This window comes from Dendrobium catenatum, unplaced genomic scaffold (assembly GCF_001605985.2).
Source record: "Dendrobium catenatum unplaced genomic scaffold, ASM160598v2 fragScaff_scaffold_384, whole genome shotgun sequence".
Lineage (NCBI taxonomy): Eukaryota > Viridiplantae > Streptophyta > Magnoliopsida > Asparagales > Orchidaceae > Dendrobium > Dendrobium catenatum.
This window is the reverse complement of record NW_021318846.1, coordinates 465,057-489,369: the sequence shown is the minus strand read 5'-3', so window position 1 is coordinate 489,369 and position 24,313 is coordinate 465,057. Positions and strand designations below refer to the sequence as shown.

Sequence of the window (24,313 nt, the reverse complement as noted above, 5' to 3'; positions counted from 1 at the left end):
CCCAATTAGCTCCTTCCTCATTATCAGATAAGAAGCCAGCAAATCTTGGGCAAATTACACTCATTATCTTGGCTTCTTATCTGAAATCTTGGAGGATGTCTTATTAAACTCTCCAACTAAAAATTCCCCAATCGACCCCGCTCAATTTATTGATAAAAAATCATCTTCATTATTTGTTATTCTTTGAAGCAATCGATGGGTTTTAAAGTTGTTAAGTTGAAAAAATAAATTTGAACATAAATACATAATAAACATTCTTAACATAGTCTGGGGGGGAGGGGGGTTTGCTTATTCAACTCCAATATGTCTGTCTTAATTTTCAATGATGTAATTGATGTATGTGCTAAGAAAAGCCAGGATATTTCTTCTCCTTTATTGGCAAACTAGTAAGAAGGGCCACTTCATCAGCAGTGAAAGGAATAGGCCGACCTATTGGAATAAAGCATTGCTTTGAAATATTCCACATTGAGATTAACTCATAAATAAGTGAGACATTTTGCTAGAATTCAGGAAATTGCAAAAATTGTATGATCTTTAAACGGTTCAATCTGTCCACGACTTCAGAAGAAATTTGTATTCGAAAAGTCGAAACATAACATCGATAGGTAATAGGACAAACATATATCTGAAAAATAAAAATTAAAAATATATAAAACTAGTAAAAAAAAGATACACACAAAATATGCACAAAATACGTATAAAATACGCACAAAAACGCACAACATACGCACCGATTACGCACAACATATGCATAGAGTACGCACAACATACGTATAAGTACGCACAATATACGCACAACATACGCATAGAGTACTCAGTGCTTAGCACAGCGTACGCACATCCTACGCGCAAAATTGATACAAACTACTCTATTTTAAAAGTTTGTTAGGGTTTAAGTATTAAAAACTTAAAATTTAGTTAGGGTTTAGGTTTCAAATTTCAACATAAACCCTAAATATAGAGAAAATACGATGGTATCAAAGTATCAAACATTTAAAAAGTTTTGAGAAGGAACGCGTACGCATAGCGTAAGCATAAAATACGAAGAACTTCAAAACCCTGAACACATACGCATAACATAAGCATAAAATACGTAGAACTTGAACAGAAAACATGCCAGCAAATTACCTTTCTCTTTGGGGGTGACGACATTTGAGAAGGAACTGAGTGAATGCTTGAAATTGCTCCGGAGTGAATGCTTAAAACGTATGCCGGGAGTTGAAAACTGAAACGCCGCGTGAACTGTGAAATTTTTCTGCCATTTTACCTTTACCAGGGTTTAAATGTTGATGCCACGTCGACATCTCACTAGGAAATCCACGTTGGCAATTGGGGGGTCCGAACTGAACAAAAATATATTAGGTTATTTTTTTAGAGGCGGCTCCTCAAAAATGTGAGGCGAGGCGCCTTAAGGCGCGCCTCATTATACTTGAGCGTAAGCCTCAAAACTTGAATTTATTGCGCGGGCTTTGAGGCTTAAAGGGGTCATATTGCGCTGAGGCGCGCCTTTTATTCCACAATTTTAAACCATGGTACTATAAATGGTGTAGGTGTGATTATGGATAGGAGTTTGAAGGATAATATTATAAAAATTAATAAATTTATGATAGAATTATAGTTTTAAAGATTGTTGTTGATGTTAAGATTGTTAATATTATAAGTGCTTATGCTCCTCAAATAAGTTTGGATATGAGTTCAAAATTAAAATTTTGGAATGATTTAGAAGAATTAATACAAAAGATACATTTTGAAGAAAGAGTTTTTATTGGAAGAGATTTAAATGGACATGTTGGTAGAGAGGTAGATGATTTTAAAAGCATTCATGGTGGCCATGAGTTTGGAATGACAAATGAATGTGGAATGATCATATTAGATTTTTCTTTAGCTTATGATTTTTTAATTGCTCATAATTTTTTTAAGAAAATAGATGAGCATCTCATCACTTAATAAAAATTGATATAGTAAAAGTCAAATTGATTATTTTCTTAGAAGAAAATTAGATCTTTTAAATTACAAAAATTATAAATTTATTATGAGTGAAAATTTATGTACCCAACATTCATTATTAATTTTTGACTTTAAAATAAAAAGACATAAAATAAATAATAAAGTAAATCGATATTTTAGGATTAAATGGGGGCATTTAAAGAATATTAAAAAAAATAATTTTGAGAGTAAGATTTTAGATCTTAAGATTTTGTCTGTGCATAAAGAGGCTAATGTTATTATGTGAGAAAAATAGTGGCTAGTGATATAAAGAATGTTGTAAAAGATGTGCTTGAAGTATCAAAGAAAAAATCTTCTAATAGTAAAAATACTTGGTGTTGGAATCCAATTGTGCAAGAAAAGATTAAAAATAAGAATATTTGTTATAAAAATTGATTTAGATATAAAAATTCTGATAATTGAGAAAGATATAAATAGGCACTAAAGGAATCTAAAAAAATAATATTCGATGCAAAGATCTTAGTTTTTAACGATTTGTATAATAGATTAGATACTTAGGAGGGAGAAAGATATATGTGTAAGTTAGTCAAACAAAGAGATAGGAGTAGTAAGGATTTAGTTCAAGTGAATTATTAAGGATGAAGATCAAAAATTACTTTTCTTAGAAGATGATATTCAATAAAGGTGGATGAGATATTTTGATAAACTTTTTAATGAAGAATATGAAAATATGATTGACTTTAGTGGCCTTAGCACCTTAAATGAAAATAAAGATTTTTGTTTTTATCGACATATTAGTAAAATCGAAGTTGGAGAGGCTTTAAAGAAAATGAAGTGTGGAAAAGCTATTGGATCTGATGATATTCCAATAGAGATGTGGAAATGCTTAGGAGATGAAAGAATTTCTTAGTTTACTAAACTTTTTAATGTTGTTTTGAAGACAAAGGATGTCAGATGAGTGAAAAATGAATGTGTTAATTAATATTTTTAAGAGTAAAGGTGATACACAAGATTGTGCGAATTATAGAGGAATTAAGTTAATGTGACATACTTTAAAACTATGGGAGCAAGCTATGGAGCATAAGTTGCGGCGTGATACTAATGTTTCTCAAAATCAATTTGGATTCATGCTGGGTGGGTCTACTATGGAAGCCATACATTTATTGAGAGGTTTGATGGAGAAATATAGAGAAGATAAGGAGGATCTACATATGATAATTATTGATTTAGAGAAAGCATATGATAAAAGTTCCAAGAGAAGTGCTATGGAGAGTTCTTGAAAATAAAGGAGTTAATAATGCTTATATTCAAATCATTCTGCAGGAGCTATTACATGTGTTCAAACACAAGGTAGTTTGACCAAGTATTTTCCTATTTCAGTTGGATTACATCAAGGATCAGCCTTAAGCCCATATCTTTTTGCTTTAGTCATGGATGTTCTCATTAGACATTTACAAGAGGATGTACCTTGGTGTATGCTTTTTGCTAATGATATTCTTCTTGTTGATAAGACTATAGAGGGAGTTGAAGGTAAACTTGAATTATGGAGTCAACCCTTAAGAGTCTAAAGCTTTTTGCTTGAGTAGATCTAAAATTGAATATATGGAGTGTAATTTTAGTAGTAATAGACCTAGAGTGAGGGGATTGTGACTTTGGTGATTAAGTCATTTAAAAGAGTACACGTTTTAGTATATTAGATCTATTGTTCAGAGTGGTAGTGAAATAGTGAGGATATTTATCAGTAGAATTCAAATTGGATGGTTTAAAATGAGAGACGTGGTGGTGAAATAGATGGGATATTATCAGTAGAAATTCAAATTGGATGTTAAAAATGGAGAAATGCATCGGCATATTGTGTGATACAAAAGTCCCCCTCAAACTTAAGGAAAATTCTATAAGATGGTGTGAGACTGCAATGATTTATGGTGCCGAATGTTGGCCATTAAAAGAGAAGCATAATACTAAGTTAAGTGTTGCAGATATGAAGATGCTTAGGTGGATGAGTGACTTTACCCTTAGATATAGGAAACGAAATGAGCATATACGTGAAAAGGTTGGAGTAGCTCTAGTGGAAGATAAGATTAGAGAGAGTCGCCTTAGATGGTTTGGTCACATAAAACGGCAGCCTTCCGATGACCCGGTTAGGAAAGTAGAGGCATTAGATTTGACTTATGTTAAGAAAGGTAGAGGTAGACCTAAAAAGTTTTGGTTAGAAAATATTAGAAATGATCTTTCTTTATTAGATTTAAACGAGAATTTGTCTTTTAACTGGACACAATGGAGAAAAAGGATTCATATAGCCGACCTCACGTAGTGGGACAAAGGCTTGATGTTATTGTTGTTGTTGTTGTACCAGTTAAAATAATTCTAGATTTTTGAAAGAACAATGTTTTTTTTTTCTTATGTTCCTAATGGTTTTGCGATGCAAAGAGACAAAGAAATAGAGATAAGAAGAAGAGAAGGATAGCATTAGAGAAAGAAGAATGAATAGAATAGGTGGGAGAAGAGAGCAAGAAGAATTAGAGTAGGAGAAAGTAGTCAGGGACGAGGGTTTAGAGGGAATCACGCATTCAATCATTTAATGTCTCGAAAGCTAGGTCGTGATCCCGTTTTATAGATGGGAGTCATGTCTTGTTGTGGTCAAGTCTAAAATAAACTAGAAACTATAAAATGCACATTGAAATGATAAAAAAACATAATTTACAAAATAAATGAAATCTAATTAAATTTTTAACAACCTATGGTTGAGGTCTGGTCTATCTCTCTGTATGATATCTGATTCGAAACTATGCTGCATCAACTCTGTCGAAGTTTGAAGAACTTGTCTTTATAAAGTTTATGCTGTGGTAATCATTCAGTAGGTTTGGTGCTTATTATATCATGGAGTCCTGGCCACCCAGGACTCCGCCAGGACTCCTCTTCTGAAAGAAAAATCTTCCAGTGAACAAAGTGCCTGTGCGATCCATCATGGCCTATACAAAGCTCATTTGTAATGATTTACTCCACCTATTTTGTGATATGAAAAGATGTAGGTGGCCGTGGAGGAACAATAGTTGAACTTGTAGCAGCAAAAGCTCCACTTGCAGAAAGATTGTCTGACAGTACAAAAGGCTCGAATGTGCTTTGATAAGGTGATATATCTTCATTGTTAAATGTAGAGTCAATATTTATTTCAAGAATAAATTCAATAAATGTGCGGTGAAAGTTATTTTCTTTAGGATTTTTATACGAACTTGATGAGCGTGCTTATTTTATGGAACATTTTAATCTAATTTGAACCAATTCAAAATCTCCTTCTCTAATGTAGTTTTTGCTTTATATCCCTAAGCTTCTTTTCATTCTTTGGTTTAACTTTAAAATGTAAATTTTATACATGTCCAACAAACCATGCACCAAGACAACCTTCAAATTCAAATGCAACATTCAAATGTACCGAAAAGTGTGCAAATGCATCATTTGAATAAACCAAAAAATGTGTGAATGCATTATGCAAATGCAATGAAAAACATGAAAATGCATTGTGCAAGTTCATTGGAAGCATGCAAATGCTCTAAGACGCATGCAAACATCTTGAAGAGCATGTAACTGCTCTAAGTAGTGTGTAGTTGCTTTGATAAACTTTCCAATACTTAAACGAGTGTTGATAGATATTTAGAAGTATGATATATATTGTATAAATCTTTTAAAAGCATATCTAATCACTAAAAGATAAATGCTCGCATATGCTCACTAAATGCTTGAATGAGATCTCAATACTACATGGACTAAAAGAAGATAAACTTCAATTGAACCCCTTTGAGAATCGTGCGTTGACTCTTATAAATGCCAAAATCAAATTCAAGCAAGCACAACATGAAAGATGACCGACTAACACAATGTCACGCATAACGGACTCGAAATACCGCAATGTCATGTGAAACGAGCATTTAAGCACCTTTATTTTGGTTGAAATCATTTGAACTTTGGTAATCATTTGATCTTGGTCAGTTTGCGAGATGGATCACATTGATGCATTCGGGACATTGAAATTATCGAAGGACTACTCGTGTGGTACTCGATCGAACAACGACAAAAGTGATGGTCGTCGGCTATGATGCACTGACACGGACATGACGACACGGACATGAGACACAACTTTTTTTTTAAATATAGGACAGGTGCGACGTGGACATATCATAATAATTTTTTTAATATAGTATATAGAAATTAAGGTAACATAATATTAGAAATGACAAACAATAATAAATCAATGCTATGATAACTTGTTTAGCTTATAACATAAAATGTTTAGTACAAAATGTCTAGTACAACCACAAAAATATAAGTAAAAAATCATTTAGTACAACATTAAGCTTCAACTACTCAGTAGAGAGAATGATAGGATTAGTTTAAGAGGTTTATCTTTGACTTTCAATATCATCATTATTGAATATCATTGCTTCCAACTCTGGTTCATCAAGAGAGATTTGCAATCTCCAATATTCTCATACCATCAATGGACTCGAACCTATCTCCAGCAACATCCCACATATTTTTATCACCTATCATTAAAAGTGGCATCTTCCTTGATAGAAGACAAAGATTTGTATGCACATAAACTAAATCTTCAGCCCATTATGGAGTTATTTTATTCCTCTTTATCGATTGAATAAATGAGTATCTGCCCTAATTTCTCTCACAATAAGAGGAGGATGAAACTTGACCAAGAAGTTTTATTGCTATTATTTGAAGAAGTGGTGCTGAATCTCCATGAGTCAACTACCACATATTTGGATTTATCCTCCATCTATCAACCAAAGATTCTTGATCACCAAAATCCTCTAATCATCTTTGGATCCATCTTCCATCCATTCTGCTTTTAAAAAGAACTTGATGGAATGGAAAATAAAAGGTCTTAGCATTAGGCAATCATACACACTTTTTCAAGAATAAACTGATTAATTGAAACAGAAAAAGTTGGTTCTTCTTTATATCTATTAACTTCTCAAGTTCTCTCCCATAATATTTCTTTAACATCTAATCTAAATAAAAAAGAATGTATATATTTACTTCTATAGTTCTCTAGTTCTCTCCCATAATAGTTCATTGGATATCATATAATTAATCTTAAATCTTTTATATTCTAAATATTTTCTATATCATTCTAACTTTTCACCTATTTCAACAAATCCTATCAACTAGAATTTGTCATGAATACATACACTAAGATACCTAAATACATACACTAGTTAATGTTTCATAATACTAAGAACTTCAATATAAATAAAATGTTCTTTGCTTTCTATATTTTTTCTTTAATTGCCTTTGTATAACAATCACATCCATTATGAATCTTTAAAACATATGGATAAATTGGGCCTTAAATATCGATGTAATTTATTCTATATTCCTCATATAACTTCAATGTATGACTCTTATGTCTAGTTTCCCTAAAATCAACCATAAGTATAGACAATGGAGGGAACAAACTAAATTGTGCATAATTTGCTCATTTGTTTGCTTGCAAGAATATAAGGAAAAAAAAACTAAAACAATAAATAATTTGCTCACTTTCTTACTCTCCCTCCTATGGCTGCGACAAAAAAATAAGTCAGACTGGATGCCCTAAAAATGGTGAAGACGAACCGGTGAGAAAAAGGAACATGAAACCCAACGAGTGAAGAGAACGGCTCTAGTCGGACTTACCGGGCGGAAAAAAGAGCAGTAGATTCAAAGAAGATGTTGATGAGGGCGTTGAGGAGTTTCCAGGCTCGGCTCGTCGTAGAAAAGACGTAGACGAGTATGTTCTGGGCTTCAGGCGTGTGATCTCTACGCTCGGTGGGCTTGCTCGGTCGCACAATCGACGAAGATGAGGGTTGACGATGAGGGAGAGCTAAATGTCAAAAACCCTAAGCATACGGACAATATGGCTGTATTGATGAATATATGATTGGATTGGATGTTAAGACATTTTTATTTGAAATTATTATAAAAAATTAGGACACGCGTGTCCATTTAAATTTAACTATTATTTTAATTGGACACGTACTCGTCTTGTCCGACCCGTGTCCCAGCCATGTCTGGCACATGTCCGTGTCTGACACTGCATTATCTTTTTATGAGGTGTGTTGATGCATCATAGGTTGCCGGACATGATGCAGTGCAAAATTACTCAAATGATGTCTGATTGTGCCTTGTTGCATCTGAAACGTGAAAATACTCGAGAGGGACCTCTCCCTATCTATTCAAGCGAATGTGGTCGAAAAGGACAGTCTACGTGCGCAACGCAACACAAAGTCGCCCAAGTGTTTCCTGTATGTGAAACTGATTTAACATGTGTCTAGATCATTAAAATTACCTTGAAAGAATACCTATATTGCACTGGTTGTTGTGCAAGCAAAGTGACGAGATCAGACATGCGCAAGGCTATGGCATGCAAAATGAGATGCATGAAGAATGAAAAGTTATGCGAGAGGTTGATTTAAATTTCTATTATGATTATTTTAATTAATGCAAGCTACATGAATTTCCAAAGAAAATTTTAGACCGAATTTGAAATCTCTATTTTTTGTCTCAGAATAGAATATTATGCTCGTTACTTCAACAAATAAATGACAATTATTAAGCAAACTTGATTTCAAATTAACTATAAAATTCAAAAGATAAAGGTGTAACAGGTAAAACAAGTGTTGATTGTATTCAACACCATTGTATGTAAATAAGTTTCAAAGATAATTTAATAAAAATTCTTCTAAAAAAATAGCTTGAAATTAGACCAAATTTCAAAACACAGTTAAATCAGTGTCTGATGAAGCAATGTTGCATATTAATGTTTACACACTCCATGTTAACATTTCTTTGTCTCGATTGGAGATGGCTAAATGATGACTAGCGTTGATTATTCAAGTGTAGTTGATGGATCAAATCATGCGCTTGGGTTGGAAATGGGGTATGCAGGATGTGTCGGAGTATAAGAATGTGCTGATGTTATAGGTGTAAGCATACTTATCAATGGCGCAAAATGGTGCGGTGCACATGTTTAAGTTGGCGCGCACCATTTGTGCACAATGGCATATGGCGCACGACGTGCGCAATTTGAATTTTAGGGATTTTTTTGTATAATTATAAATAGTTTTTAATATTTATATATTTTAATTTCTAAAATAATGTAATAATTAATTTTAAAATGATGTGATATAATTAAAATAGTTTAGTTAGGTTTTATTAGACTTTATTTTAGTAGAAATTTTGGACGAACTTGAAGCTCATTTTAATGGTTTGGACTTTGGACCACAAACATATTCAACCAAGTCTTACCCAACTTGATTGATACTCTAAAATAGGATATATATAATGATTTTAAAAATTATAATCATTTTCTTATAAAAAAAATTGATCCGTATAATGATTTTCTTTCTATTATAAATATTTAAAAAAATGTCTTAATTATAAGTTATTCTTTATTATTTATCTTTTATTTTTTCATTTTGAAATAATTTTATTATAATAACTAGTTAAATCATAATCATTTTCTCTCTTTCATTATAAATGGGCTAACTTGTGCTATAGCTTGAACTTATAGAATTAAACTTGAGCTCAAACTCGATTTATTAATCAAGTTTAAGCTCAAGCTAGGGGTGACTCAAGCTCAACTCGACTCGTTTACACTCCTAGTTGATGTAGATGGGTATTGAAGAGGCATGAAGGTTGATGTTTATGAGTGGCAATGAGAGTTATTTTTGCAAGGAGTAAGGCGACAATGGACCAGCTTGCTAAAGGTAACAAAGGTGACAGCTTGTGTTGTGTATGGGAGGCAAAGTCACGAGAGATTCAAGATATTGGCAATAAAAATAGCTTTTGGGTCAATGTTTGTATGCCAATCAATTAATCACGGTAGAGTAGCGTGTAAGGTTGTAGAGTCCCATGTGTTAGAGGGGAAGTAATTAAGCAATTGGCATGTAGGGGAGACAAAGAGCAGTGGCAAATTGATTGGCTGTAGGTGTTGTCCTAGGTAGTCAAGGTACACAAGGTGGAAGATAGATTATGCTGGTCTCTGTGTACCGGTGTACATTGAAGCCTTCTAATGACCCAGTTAGGAGAGTAGATGTATTAGATGCGACCTACGTTAAAAAAGGTAAGAGGCGGAGCTAAAAAGACTTGGTTAGAAAGTGTTAGAAATGACTTTTTTATTAGTTCTAAATGAGAATTTGACTCAATGAGACACAATGGAGAAAATGATTTATTTAGCCAACCCCGTTTAATGGGATTAAGGCTTGATGGTGTTGTTATTGTTGTCAGCATTGGTGGAATGTGCTAGGATAGCGATCATAAATGGGTTAGGAATGAGGAACTATCAAGTCGTGGGTTTGTGATGAAATGAGATGGCACACGGTTGTGGTGGTGAGCATAAGTAGGGAGATTTGTGTGGTGTGTGATGTTTAGTTCGGTAAGGAGTAGAGGCTGATGAGATCATGTGCGAAAAGGAGATTGTGGTAGGAAGGATGGGTCGTGGTTTCACTTTGATACCATTGATGATGCAAAAAAAAACAAAAAAATAGAGATGGGAAAAAAGATTAGTAGTATTAGAGAATGAAGAATAAAAGAAGAGGGAGGGGAGAGAATGAGAAGAACAAGAATAGGAGAAAACAATTAATAGGTTTTGAGGAATCAAATTTGCATTCAATTATTTAATGTCTCAAAGCCTAGTTCATGATCTCCTTTTATAGTTTGGAGCCATGCCGTGTTCCATCCGAGCATAAAATAAACCAGAAAATGCAAATTACATATGAAAAATGAAAAATAATATAATTTACAAAATAAGTGAAATCTACTTAGAGTGAAGTTTTGGTCTGTTTCTTCATGTAATATATAAACTGAGCCTGTGCTGCATCAATTTACTGGAGCATGAATCGCGTCAAGAGATCCTTCAACCTTGCAAAAGTTTGGGGTTTCAATTGGATGAGAAGCAGATAAGATCAAGTTGACCCTCGAAGTAGTTGAATAGATGTTTTACTTGTTTGTATTTTATGACTATTTGAATCTTAGATTAGCACTCAATGTTTTCAAAAAGACAAGAGCTGAGCTGCTTATTTAGGTTAACTTTGGTTTTTTTTTAGGTGACTTAATTTTCTGTCTTTCCTCTGCATTGTAGATCTATCCATACCTTAGACTTTCTTATAGCTGTCTGTTTGAAGATTTAAAGTTTCTCCATCTATAGCTAAAGTGAAGAACTTGAGTGCTAGTTATGCTGATATAATCTAATCCCATCATTATGACTTGCCAATGATTTCTTAGAGGAATATGCGGACTGAGCATACTTCAATGATTCCATTTGTTCATCTCGTAGAAGACAGTTTTGTTGTTTTTTTTTTAAAGCTTCAATGCATGTAACCTTTTGCGTGTATTTTTCTGTTTTATGCCATGTTTTCCATTATAAGGTCGCATTCTCTCTATGAAGCTATTGATTTATGAGGTAATAAAATTATTTTTGTCCCATCATCGATCATCTTATGCAGCAACCTTTTTCTATTTATAGTGTTATATTGAAAGTTCTATGCCGCCTTAAGCTATGCAATTGTTATTATCAACATGCTTTTTTGTTTCTTAAAATAATTAAAATCTATTCCATATATTTTTATTTATGATAATGTGGGTATAAAGTTAATTAAAAATTTACAGGCATAAGGGTAATTATAGATTTAAACCAACGTAGATAACAAGAAATTTTCATGCCACACAGCTGCTACATCTCGAATCATAGAACTATGCTTTGGAAACTAGAGAGTATACTGTTTGAGCCAAAGCCCATTGATATTATCATCAATAAGCTTAGCTTTAGGTATTAATGCAACATGCCACCTATTAATATGTTTTCTGCCTTGAAGCCTTGTGGCATATTAGCCAAATGTAGTATTTTTTCTTTATATGAATAAACATATTGGATAGTCATTATTACGCATGGTTATGTTACGTTTCGGATGTGAACATAAAAAGTGTGGAATTACCTACAACTTCAACTTTGGTGTTTTTTTTTTTTTTAATGATGCCCTTTTAGGTGAACCATGCGTATACTTTTTTGTTTAAAAAGTATGACATATCAAGTATTGAAGGATAAATTTATTTTGTCCATTTTATTTATCAAATTACTGATTATGTTTTGGGATTTGGAGTTAAAGGTAATTTGCCATAGCTTTTGTCGTTATGTTTCTTATTCAAGTATTGAAGGACAAATTACTGATTTTAACGCATCTTCTGTATTTTGTATCCTCTGGTAATCTTTCACTTACAACACATTCTCTACATTACTATCTTTACTATAATGCATATGGTTGAATGATATATTCGTGCATACATAGTTTTAAGCAATATATTCACATTTCTACTTAGCACCATTCTTAATCGAATTATTTCCTGCTAGAAGTAAACATTTATAGAGTAGATATTTTAATGCCAAAGACAGACTAGCCTTTTAAGTCCTAATTTTTTTCTCTTTATCCTTACACTAACAGTCTCCAATTTGTCCTAATATACTGTTATTTGGTCCTTGAATTGCACTTTATACAGCCTTTAGAAAATTAAGCAACTTTCTTTAATCTAGCAATCTTTCACATTCCCCTACGACTTGCAGCTTTTTTGTCATCTCATTAAATCTTTTTGATTTGTTCATAACTTTATTCCATAATGAACCCGTGGTTGAAATTTCTGACATTGCAAGTTGTCCGTGCGGTGGTTATGTTGAACTTTATGCAGCTCTGCTGTTCTGCTTGTTTAGGCATGCCTTCAGAATGATTATGTAGATATTGATTGTTTCATTAAAAATTATTATAATTTGTTGTGTAATTTTCTTGGGGTGGTAATATAAAGTCTTAGGTTGTATGTATGAGTGGAAATTTTGTTGATATATGTAAATGCAATGAGGAATGATGTCCTGTGAGACTGACTTGAAACTGATTTTGTTTATCCTTGTTCACTGTTAATGGTATTTTTCCTAGTACGTGATTGAATTTTATGCTTGTTAGCATAGATGGAACATGATTCTGGAGAACAATGCCCTGCTGGTATTAATGAATGCAGTAATGGTGATTTAGAACAAGTTGCAATTTGCTTTCCAGATGAATGGATTCCAAAGGTTGACATGGAGTTTGAAACCGAACAAGAGGCCTATGATTTTTACAACAGATATGCCTTTGAGATGGGCTTCTCAATCCGAAGGAGTTCCAGACACTTACTAAGGAAAGGAGGTGAAGTCAAAGATAGGACATTCTGTTGTTCTCGTGAAGGTATTCGTGGCAAAGATAGGAGAAAGGAAACTGTGCAAACTCCTCGTTATGAAACAAGATGTAATTGCAATGCAAAGTTGAAGATAAGCTTGCGGAATGGTAAATATTATGTGTTTCAATTTATACCTGAGCACAATCATGAGCTTGCATCGCGCACTCAGGTGCATCGGTTAAGATCGCATAGGCATATAATTCCTGCTCAGCCAGTTACAACTCTTGGGATATCTCCAAAGCCCACTTTTGATTTAATGTCTGCAGAAGTTGATGGCCATGAAAATCTAGGCTTCATCCTTAATTTTGGAAATGATTTGCAAGCTGAGCAGCCATTAACCGTCAAGCTTGGAGATAGTGGAGGTGTCCTGGAGTATCTTGAAAAGATGCAACGTGAAGATCCAAAATTCTTTTACTCTGTACAACTGGATAAGCTGCATACAGCAACAAATATCTTTTGGGCGGATTCAAGAATGATAGCTGATTATAAAAATTTTGGAGATGTTGTTTGCATTGATACAACTTACAAAAGATTTAATGTGGACAATAGGCTATTTGGACTGCTTGTGGGTGTGAATAACCACAAACAACTTATCGTTTTTGGTTCTTTCTTACTCGATGATGAAACATCTGAGTCATTTAAATGGATGTTTAGTACATTCCTCAAGGCTATGTTAGGGAACAAACCAAAAACAGTTCTTACGGATGACAATATTGCAATGGCTAAAGCAATTAAGATGTGCATGCCAGAGGCAAATCATCGAATATGTGTATGGCAGATTGGTCAGAATATTTGCCAGCAGCTCAGTGTGGTTGTTAGAGATTATAAAAATTTCTGTATTGATTTCAGTAGCTGTTTATATGATCATGATGAAGAGGCCGCATTTATAGACTCTTGGAATGCGATGCTTGTGAAGTATAAACTTGTTGGAAATGCTTGCCTTGACAGGTTATTTGAGAAGAAAGAGCAATGGGCTTTGGTATATGACCGAAAAGTATTTTATGCAGGCATATACAACGCCCAAAGAAATGACAACATCAGTAAGGAGCTAAAGAATTTTCTCAACGCAGAAAATGATATATTGCTGCTCTTTAAGCACCTTCAAAGATTGGTTGAGGGTCGACGATATGAAGAAATAAAAGCGGATATTGCGGCAAGCCATAGCATGCCGAAGCTAAAGTTCGATTTAGGAATTTTGAAGCATGCAGCAAGAACTTATACGCCAGCTATATTCAAGATGTTCCAGGATGAGCTTTTGCAGACTTGGAATTGCGATATGCACTTCTTCGGTGAAACTGGTTCCATTAGCACTTACAAGTTGAAAACTAATGGCGAAATACAGGAGCACACAGTTATGTTTGATTCATCAAAGGTTTCTGTTGAATGCAGCTGCAAGAATTTTGAGTTTATAGGGATCTTATGTACTCATGCTCTAAAAGTACTTGATTTTAAAAACATCAGGACAATTCCTGTCTGCTACTTACTAAAGAGGTGGATGAAGGATGCAAAGATGGTGGGTGTAGTTGGTTCTTGTACGCCATGTCTGGACCCGAAAATTGAGCTAAGAAGGCGCTATAAAGAGCTTTGTCGTCTGTTTGTTCAAGTGGCAGCAAAAGCAGCTGAGACTGAAGAAACCTATGCAATTGCAGCAGGTCAGATTAATAAATTGCTGCAAGAAGTAGAAAAGAGATTAAGAAAAAGATATAAGCCCGATCCGGAAGGAGAACATACTGAACTGAATGCTCTGGAAGTTGAATTAGGACAAACCATGGAGGGTGATGTATCAAGCAGAGAACAAATGCAGACTCAAAAATTGAAGGGGATGAAGCTCACTGCTAACAAAAAGAAGAAAAAGATCCGTCCTCAACAGATTTCTGTTGGCACTGCAGAGCAAAATTTGTCAGCCATTCATCTAAATAATGATGTATATAATCCCACAAGTGACCCAGTACAGGTATTCACAATACTTTTGATGTTTCATATTTGAGTAAATGATCAAAATAGTCCCTAGAAATTATAAGTGTCTTCACTTTAGTCTCATACTTTTCATACTTTTAATTTAGTCCGTCAACTTCAACTCACTAAATTTGAACTGATCTGATGCTACATCCAACTGACATTTCTTTGGAAAATTGTTAAGAGCAAAGTTTTACATGAGGGTGGTTTTGACTTTTAAAAGTTAATCAATTAATTTGAGCTAATATTAATTAGTGATAAAGATCCTAAGTTTCTCTTTACCTTTCACCCAATAAAATGACAAAATTGATGGTTGACCCAAATTGATTCAAATTTGATGAGTTATGGGACTAAATTGAACATGTGAAAAAATTTAAAAAATCTTATCTTTAAATTTTTATTACTAAGAACTAGATATTTAGCTTCATTTTCATTAATGGTAAGTATGTAATAATATTTTTTCGTTTTTTATCAGAGAAATGCATCTTCTAGCATGGGAAGAGAAGCTCCTCAAGATAACTTTGCTCGCCAGCACCCTGTGACAGCAAATGCAAATTTGTGGCTTGACTTGTCCCAGCCACCCACTGTTGGTGCCCACACTAGTCTTATTGCAGACAGTTTTCAACTCCAAGCTGTCCAAGCTGTAAGTTTAGTCTTCCTCCTTTATTATTGGCTAATAAATCAGATTTTTTCAACTGATAAAACAAGTTAACACGAGTCGAGTACACCACAAAACAAAATCTTAGTCGTTTCCTCACAACAAATACATTTTCCTGATGATTTTGCCTTTCACAGAGTTCTTTCAGTCCAGGCCTTTACCAAATTCATAATCCTGCAACTACCATTCCTATTAACCAACAAGGGCACCTCAACATGCTTCAACAATTCGAAGTAAGCTTTTACCTCCAATCCATCAATCCAAATTTTCAAATTTTAAACATGATTTGAATGCTAAGAGACTTTCTGGCCTTATGCAGCCTCAGCTACACAGCTTAAGCAGGCAACTATTTTCAGGCTCTGCAGAAGGTTAAGGTTTCGTTTGGGACGTCTTTCTTACTGCTTCATAAAATAGTTTTTTAGTACAAAAATAAAAAAATTTGTACTAAGAAGCAGAAAGAAAGTCGTCCCAAAATGAATCTTAAATCATCCTTTGCAGTGCTTCTCTGGTTTTACCTTGTGTAATGGATCAGACTTTGCTCTAAATAGGCTTAACAGTTCGAGCAATCCTCATTAGGAACAAATGGAGAATGAGGATCATAAGTTGACTAATGATGATGATGATGATGATAAATCTTTTGGTACTAAAAGCTGATTTTGAGTCATTCAGTTCTCTCGCCAAGTGACTGGCTTATGGTGTATATAGCTCGAAGTAGGAAGCTCTGACCACTAATGCTGCTCTGCCTATACCAAAGCTCAGATGCCTCATCTCTGCAGTTTTGTCCTGAAGCTCAGAAAGTTGCAGAAACATTTTGTATCATATTTCCTCTGTAGATGCGTACAGCTTAGGTCTATTGTTTTGTAGGTGGATTTGAATTGTTAAAGAGAGGCAGGAGAGGGTATTCAAGTCATACTGTATAAAGAAAAATAGCCTAATAATGAAAAGCCATAGCAGGTCAGGCTAACCTGTGTTGAGAAAGATATAAGTAGATTATATTCTTTATTTAGTAGATTTAAACGAGAATTTGACTCTTTATGTTTCGTTTGAGACGGCTTTCTTACTGCTTCTTAAAGCAATAAAAAAGTCGTCTCAAACTAAGTTTTAATAGAACACAATGTAAAAAAAGTGTTCATGAGACCATTCTAATTTGCAACCTGGGTGAATGCTTAGTTGATTTTAACAAGTAGAACTTAGTGGAGGATTGATCCTTCTTTCTGCTGAATCGATGAAGATGACAATTTGTATTATTTTTTGGTTATTTTGCCTCTACACTACACATAAATATTTTTTGGAAAAAACAAAGAGAATGATTTTGATGGGCCTCCAAAATCATTTATTGAAGCTCTTTAAGATAAACCCTCATAGTGGGCTATTTATGTAAAATAATTAAAGATATTCTTAATAATTTGAACAAACTCAATCAAACAAAAGGCCAAAATTCATTTCAAGAGAGTATTACCAAAGAAGCCACTTCAATGCTTAAAGCAATGTTTGATCATTAAAGCAATAGGACCTTCAGAAAATTGAGAAATTTTATCTTATGATCATGCTGAATATATTCTTATAAAATATTAAAAGATGTTCTACTAATTGAATAAATTGAATAAAGGTTATATTAGGTCAAATTATCTTTTAAAAAGTGTGGTGAATATTTATACCCTTTAATAAAATATAATTTGATCATAGGATATCATAAGGCAAGCATTGCTTACACTTTTCTCGCGCTACATGTTGAATATCTTTCAAAATTGATGTCATATTTGATTATTAACTTGTAAGAGATTCTTACTCTTATTTTGTAATGCTGATGATAAAACTCTTAGACTTTGCTTTAAATAGTTTTCTTACTGCTTTTTAAGGCAGTTTTTTAGTATAAAATTTTCTTGAAATCAACAAAAAAATAGTAGCTAAAAGATGTTCCAAACAAAACATTAAAGGGCCTAAATTTATCATGATTTATTCAAATCAATCTATATTGTTATGAATTGTACTTAACAATTCTAAATTATTTGGGAACTAAGAGTACCTTCATCTCTTCTTTTCATTGTGCAAGCTCAAGTTTAACTTGCACCATGAAGCATTGATTGAATGTTTATAAGTCATTGAGGAATTTTTTTATTTGAATAAAAGTTATGATTAGTTAGTAGTAATAGTGAGTTAATTAGTGAGAAGTAAATAGTCTATTGTCTTGTAGGCCTTCAAATAACACAATTGTGTAGTATGAAGCATGGAAAATGATTAATAAAACCCTCCTATCTTCTATCTCTTTTTTTTTTTTTTTTGAGTGATAGATCAACTAGAAATATTCTAGATCAGAATAAAATTTTTATCATTGGTGACCTTATTTTCATTTTAATTAGTTATTAGTAATAATGAATTAATTAGTGAAAAAATATGTAGTCTTTTTTTATATATATAAAGTAAGTATTCTTATAAGCCTATAAATACCCCAATTATGAGTAGAGATTAAAAATGGTGAATAAAATTCAATCTCCTATCTTAGATTTTGTTTGGGATACTTTTTTTACTACTTAGCATTTCAAATTTCAGCCATAATTTTTATCTGGTCATTATTTTCTCGTTGCTTTAAAAAAAATTTTGTATAAAAAAATTATTTTCTTCAACAGTTTAAAAGAAGTTAATTTTTCTAAAACAATTTTATAGAAGGATAAAAAAATCATCACAAATGAAGCCTTAATCATCTTTACTTTCGAGAAAGAGAAGCTCAAAATGATCTAGATATAAGGAGAATTTTATTTATTATTTTTCAAGCCTTGTAATCACCAATTGGAATATTTGTAGGCTTACAAAACATTAGAGTACTTCCTAATTAATTCACTATTTTTACTAACTAATTAAAATTTGGCTTCATATCAAACTTTTTTTTTTTATGGATTTATATCAATCTTCTTTTCTCTTCTTTTTTCCAACCATTAGATTGATTGCCAAAGCTTGTTGGACAGGAAAAAGCTCATTTTTTTTTATTGATCAACAACTACAAAATTTTCTACATTCATTTTGCCAATTTCAGAGTGCATTCAAATGAGATTTAACTCAAAAACATCTAAGAAATTCATTTTAGTCTTGAAGATCTGATCATTTTCACATCTAAATTTAATAATTATGGGAAGGAATCCTTCCTATTCACTACTACATTCTATTGATATAAAGCGTTTGCCTGCAAAAATAAGCAGTTTCTTCAGCCCTGAGATCTATAGGAATTTAAAAACAAGAAAAAACTACAAGTTCTAATGTGATACCTTAATGACAAACAGAATCCTAAAGGGATAAGAAAAGCCTTACAATAATGGAGAAAAAGACTTCAATCCCTCTGTTTCAGATTCATCTAAACTGTTAAAACTATCTGACCCTGCAACTACCACAGTGGCTACCCTCTTGAGAAAAAGGATTTCATAAGAGTTAAATTAAGGTTTTATTTGGGACGGATTTCTTACTGCTTCTTAAAGCAGCTTTATAGTATGAAAATTAAATTTTTTTACTAAAAATCATTTTAAGAACCGATAAAAAAACTGTCCCAAACAAAATCTGAAGCTTCTTCAACTTTAAGCATCAACATGATTTCTGTATGTTTACAAAACTTCCTCTTTTCTTAAGATCATTCTGATCTTAAATTCAGTTATCAGCAGATGTCTCTAAGAAATTCAGTCGATTTCCTGAACTGCAATAACTTACTCCTTCCTCCAACCAGAAAAGGATGCAACTGAAGAACATGCTCAGGCATGAAATCATGCCTTGTTAATATTCCCACCACAGGCATCCTCTGCTGCACCAAAGGAAAGAGAAGAGAAAATCAACTCTACAGATCTATAGCATCAGATGGCAAAATATTTACTAGTAACAAAATTATTCAGGTAAAGATGCAAAATAATCTAAGGCTTCATTTGAGATGGCTTTTTTACAACTTCTTAAAGAAATTTTTTAGTAAAAAATTATTATTTTTTTACTAGAAAGCTGCTTTAAGAAGTAGTAAAAAAGTTGTCCCAAACGAAACCTAAATTTGAGTAAAGAACTCTTACAGAATTGAGCATTGGAATAACCAGAAGGTGTCTTAGACTGATTTGATGGAAAAGTAAGTGAGCTTTAGCCAAAGACATAGTCTCAACAACAGTATAAGGTGAAGTATTTGTGAATGGATGCAAATCAATAAACATCTCCATCTCTTCAGCTGTCAATAAAATATCATCTATACTATCACGCCTGCCTGAGCTCCCTTTCACAAAGTCATCAGCTGAGAACTGCTCAGAAGTATTGATTTGAGAAGGTAACTGAGAAGACAGAAAACACCTTTTCTTCAACAGCACAAGAAGGTGCATGCGAAGAACAAGACCATATAGTACAGGTGACTCTGAAAATGGAGGTTTATCTATCACTGGAAATCCATTATGACCAGTTGTTTTCAAAATGTGAACTATGTTACCAACTTTTTCTACGCCATTAAACATCTGTAATGGAGCAGTAACAACATCACCAACTGTAAGCTGGCCCATGTAAGAATCTACATGTCTATGAAGTAAAGGAAAGCCTTTCAATTTAACAAGCATGTCGTAGATGTTCGTGTTAAAGCAGTCGGCCACAGTTTTCGATATGAGCGCAACTACCATCACTAGAGGAAGCAATAGGAGATTATTGGTTAGTTCAAGTAGGATAACAGATACAGAAACAGTCATTCTCATAGATCCACTTAGAAAAGATGCAGAACCAAGCACTGCAAAGAGGCCATGATCTAAAGTTGAGTTTGAGCCCATGAGCATTCCAATAAGGCGACCGTAAGTTGCGCCAGTCAAGATTACAGGCATGAAAAGACCAGATGGAGCCACAAGGCCATAGCTCACTATTCCAAGAAAATAAGAAGTGACAAAGAAAAGGAGGATAGAATACTTGCTGAAGGCTCTATCTGTGCCAGCACTGTAGAGATTTCTTATTGTATCATCAATGGTGTTGAAAAATAAGCTAGCAAGATCATTGTAGTGATCAATACTGCATTGAAACTTCTTAAAGTTTCCAGATCTTCCTATTGTTGGGCAAGCTTCAGATATGCCACCTGGGCATCGTCTACAAGATGCTAGCCATGGTAATCCAAACAGACAGCAAGATGTGAAAATGGATACACAGGCAGCAAGAAGCAGCTTATATGCACGGCCTTTCCTGCGAAAAGATAGGGATCACAACTTTAAACTCTACTCCACATTTAGAAGGACAACAGAAAAAGTTATATGGTTATCAAAACTTTTCATTTGAAGGAACAAAACAATGTAAACCAGTAGTCAAAAATAACTTGCTAAGGAGAGAAGGGTGAAAACAATTCATACTCGTTGATATGAGTGTAAAATCGAAGAACCTTGTCTAAGAGAAAATTGTATAGACTACCGAGAATGCCACCAATAACACCTAGAAAAATGACTGGAGGCAAGTCCACCAGATGATAGGAAACACTCTCTGCAGTCACCTCAAACATTATAAGTCCTCCCTTTCCAAACAAGCCACACTTGCCACTTTTGCAGAAATCTATAAGTGTCCTGAGCACAACAAGAACAACAGCTGTTGTGAAAAATGCTCTCCATAGTAGCGTGGATCTCCACCTTAAATGATAAAATTTAAAAAAAAAAACAGTCATAAGTTATGTAATATATTATCTAGTTAATTGAAAGTTGATCAAAAGCAAAAAAAATATAGTTCAACACAAACAAAGCTATTCAGAAGCATTCGTAAGCACATAAATAAAAATACTGTAGTCTTTTGCAATTACTCCCAGTATAATTAAATACATTGTGTAGAGTTGTTATTGTTAGGAAATGATGAACCAAATACAAAGAGAAATAGTAAATCAAAATTTATTCAGGGGGTAGCGCTGCCCCTTGATCCCGTGACTTGACCAGTTTGGTCAAACCTCGCCAGGGGGCGCTACCCCCTTGGACCACAACATATCTTCCAACAGTTACTTATAAGTTCGCACCCCCCGGATTCCTCCCCTGGTTTGGATTGAAGAAAGGTGGAGGAAATGAAATGAAATCCCTGTAACTTAGAATTTTACTATTAATCTGCAACCATTTATTTAAGTTTTTCAACTCTTTTCCCATTACCTTCCACTCAAACTCCTCACATTCAAAAACAGCATTAATTTCATGAGCTCTCCTCCCACAGAAATCCAAAATGAGATTGTCAGCTTGGGAACTAAACTTGCTGTTTCGCATGTAAAAATGAAAAATTGCACGTCCAAAAGGATAAATATGAGGAAGAAGCATCTCTCCCAACAAAAAAAAAGAACAATATTAAAGGTGCAATGCATTTCATTTTACATGAGGGTAACAAGCACAAGAATGCTAAAAAAAGATGAAAAAGAAACTAAGAAGTGATTGAAGCAAAGTTCACCATGAAGAAAGTGATTCAAGCACAAAAAGCACTCCACCAATTGGTGCACGGAAGGCAGCTGCAATACCAGCTCCAGCTCCACAGGTCACCAGATCTCTCCTGTCTCTGTCATTTTTTACACACCTAAGCCACCGGCATGCCGGCCGGTATTTGCAAGATCCCCCCTGCCCCAGCAAAGAAGCAATACATGCTGTGGTATGCAACATTGGACCTGCCTTACCTACATGGAGCGACGATGATACTGCACTGATGCAACCAGCTATCTGCATTGAAAGATATCCACTCTTACAGATACAAGATAAAAAAAAAAACAAAATATCAAAGTCTATCTCCTTTACTGCCTGATTAAACAAAGAAAAAATAGTGGAAATAATGGTAAAAAAATTCATCAAATCAGATTGAATAATTAGAATGTCAAAGTAGAAGTGGATCATTGAAAAAAAAAGCAAGTAAAATGACAATTTGGAGGGGCCTACAGCATTATTTTATCCTACAAAAGAAGCGTTGGTTCCTTAACTTCTATATAATATCAAAGTCAGCTGTTAAATAATAATTTATAGAGGCCATGAAAGTCCAATTTTGATGAACCAAGAAGATGCTAGTCTTTGACAGTCAAAATAAAATATAATAAAAAAATCATAATAGCCATTGATCTTTTCATCCACGAAGAAGAATTGAATCAGAAAATTTTCAGTTAAAGCAAAAAAAACCGAGTAGGAGAACTCAAAGCTTGACCTTTATAACCAGAGTTCGGAAAGAGAATATCTCCGGAGCATCAATGCCATTCAAATAAGCCTTCACCTCCGGTATCCCCGACCCCGCAGCCTCCGGCGCAATGAAGGCGGTGATGATCGCAGCAAACATCGTCAGAACCAGATTTGAAGCTCCAAATACTCCGAATGCCCAGAGATACCTACAACATACACCGAAGTGATCGATTCAAAGAAGTAAAAATAAGATTTTTAAGAAGATAAAAGCAAGGAAATCAACCATCTTGTACCTGTTGGCAAGCATCATGTTGGATGTGACGACGAACTTAACGCCTGCGATGTTCTCGATAGCGAGGTTGAAGAAAAACCCCACGCAGCCGGAGAGAACGCCGATTATGAAGCAGAGGACCCATTTGAGAATCAAGTACCCGAAGAACTCAACCCGGTCGCTGCGCGCACGCAAGTCCTGGTTTAGCAGCTCGTTTTCAGCGATCCTGGGCCAAAATTTCATTACTCGATTCGTTGATTGATAAGAGAACAGACATACAGGGTAAAATGAATGCGAGGTGGAGAAGGAAGAGTACTCAAAGTCGAGGCTTTCTATGGGGCAGACGCGTGAGCCGACGAGGGCGAGCTGGGAGGTTGATTTGGAGATAGTGCGGTTGTGTTTGGCGAGCAGAGGATCCGTTTCATCGACGGCGGCGTTGATCGCCATCGTCGAGGAGAAGAGAGGATCGGAAACTATCACCGGCGATACTTCTTATCCTGCTACATAGTGGAAGGGAGTGGACTGGTATGAGTACTGAACGAAGTGAAGAAGTTGGGAGGAAGAAGCCTTCAAAGGTCTCGTCTTTGTCGTTTGCCGCGAGGAGAGGAGTTTATTAATTGAGGAAATGAGAGGGCTTGGTTTCAGAGAATCTAATAGTAGCTTTCGATTGTTGCATCGATTTTCGTGCCAGGTCTGTAACGTTTCACGAACAGACGGCTCGCTTTTGCTGAAAGTAATAATATTTTTTTTAAAAAGCATTGCAGCATAATTTTTTATTTATTTATCAAAACTCTAGATTTTTTGAGCTGTTTAACTTGCTATGTCACCTGCGCTTTTGACTTGCGCTTTAGTTGCACTTTAGTTGTGCTTTGACTGAGCTTTGACCTGCGCTTTACCTGCATTTTACCTGCGCTTTACTTGCGCTTTTTGACGTGCTTAATTTAAAATAATATTTTATTAATATCCGGACCTATCTCCACGTCCGGTGACCAGATGCAATAATTTTCCTTCTCTCTCAATCTCTCATGCACTGGTTCAAACATGAATAACTCTATATCCTTATCTTATCTTTCTCTACTCTCTTATATGTATTATGAGCCCATGTCGTAATGAAATTGAAGTTTGACACCCCAT

At 34.3% G+C, this 24,313-nt stretch overlaps 2 protein-coding genes across 15 annotated transcripts in view; one reads left to right on the top strand and one right to left on the bottom strand.

The window, feature by feature from the left end:
- The window catches only part of LOC110093363 (protein FAR1-RELATED SEQUENCE 7), a 35,930-nt gene extending 19,102 nt beyond the window's left edge, over positions 1-16,828 (top strand). For 4 of the 13 annotated variants that reach the window (XM_020818221.2, XM_020818219.2, XM_028693900.1 and 1 more), the window contains 5 exons: positions 4,806-5,078; positions 12,950-15,151; positions 15,629-15,796; positions 15,949-16,044; positions 16,131-16,828. In XM_020818221.2, coding sequence (XP_020673880.1) covers positions 5,064-5,078; positions 12,950-15,151; positions 15,629-15,796; positions 15,949-16,044; positions 16,131-16,184 — 2,535 coding nt within the window. In that variant the 5' untranslated portion in view covers positions 4,806-5,063 and the 3' untranslated portion in view covers positions 16,185-16,828. The remainder of the gene's footprint in view (positions 1-4,805; positions 5,079-12,949; positions 15,152-15,628; positions 15,797-15,948; positions 16,045-16,130) is intronic. The other 9 variants (XM_028693901.1, XM_020818220.2, XM_028693902.1 and 6 more) reach the window with 6 other exon arrangements.
- Positions 16,829-19,349: 2,521 nt separating this feature from the next.
- LOC110093374 (putative chloride channel-like protein CLC-g) lies at positions 19,350-23,803 on the bottom strand. 2 transcript variants are annotated; one of them, XM_020818241.2, is made up of 7 exons: positions 23,496-23,803; positions 23,202-23,405; positions 22,937-23,114; positions 22,202-22,464; positions 21,142-21,411; positions 19,849-20,977; positions 19,350-19,595 (listed from the first exon to the last, which is right to left on the bottom strand). In XM_020818241.2, the coding sequence occupies exons 1-7, from the start codon at positions 23,624-23,626 to the stop codon at positions 19,452-19,454; spliced, it is 2,319 nt and encodes a 772-aa protein (XP_020673900.1). In that variant the 5' UTR covers positions 23,627-23,803; the 3' UTR covers positions 19,350-19,451. The 2 variants fall into 2 exon arrangements, with proteins under 2 accessions (XP_020673900.1, XP_020673901.1); XM_020818242.2 differs by having other exon boundaries at positions 19,350-19,592; positions 23,496-23,802.
- Positions 23,804-24,313: the final 510 nt, after the last annotated feature.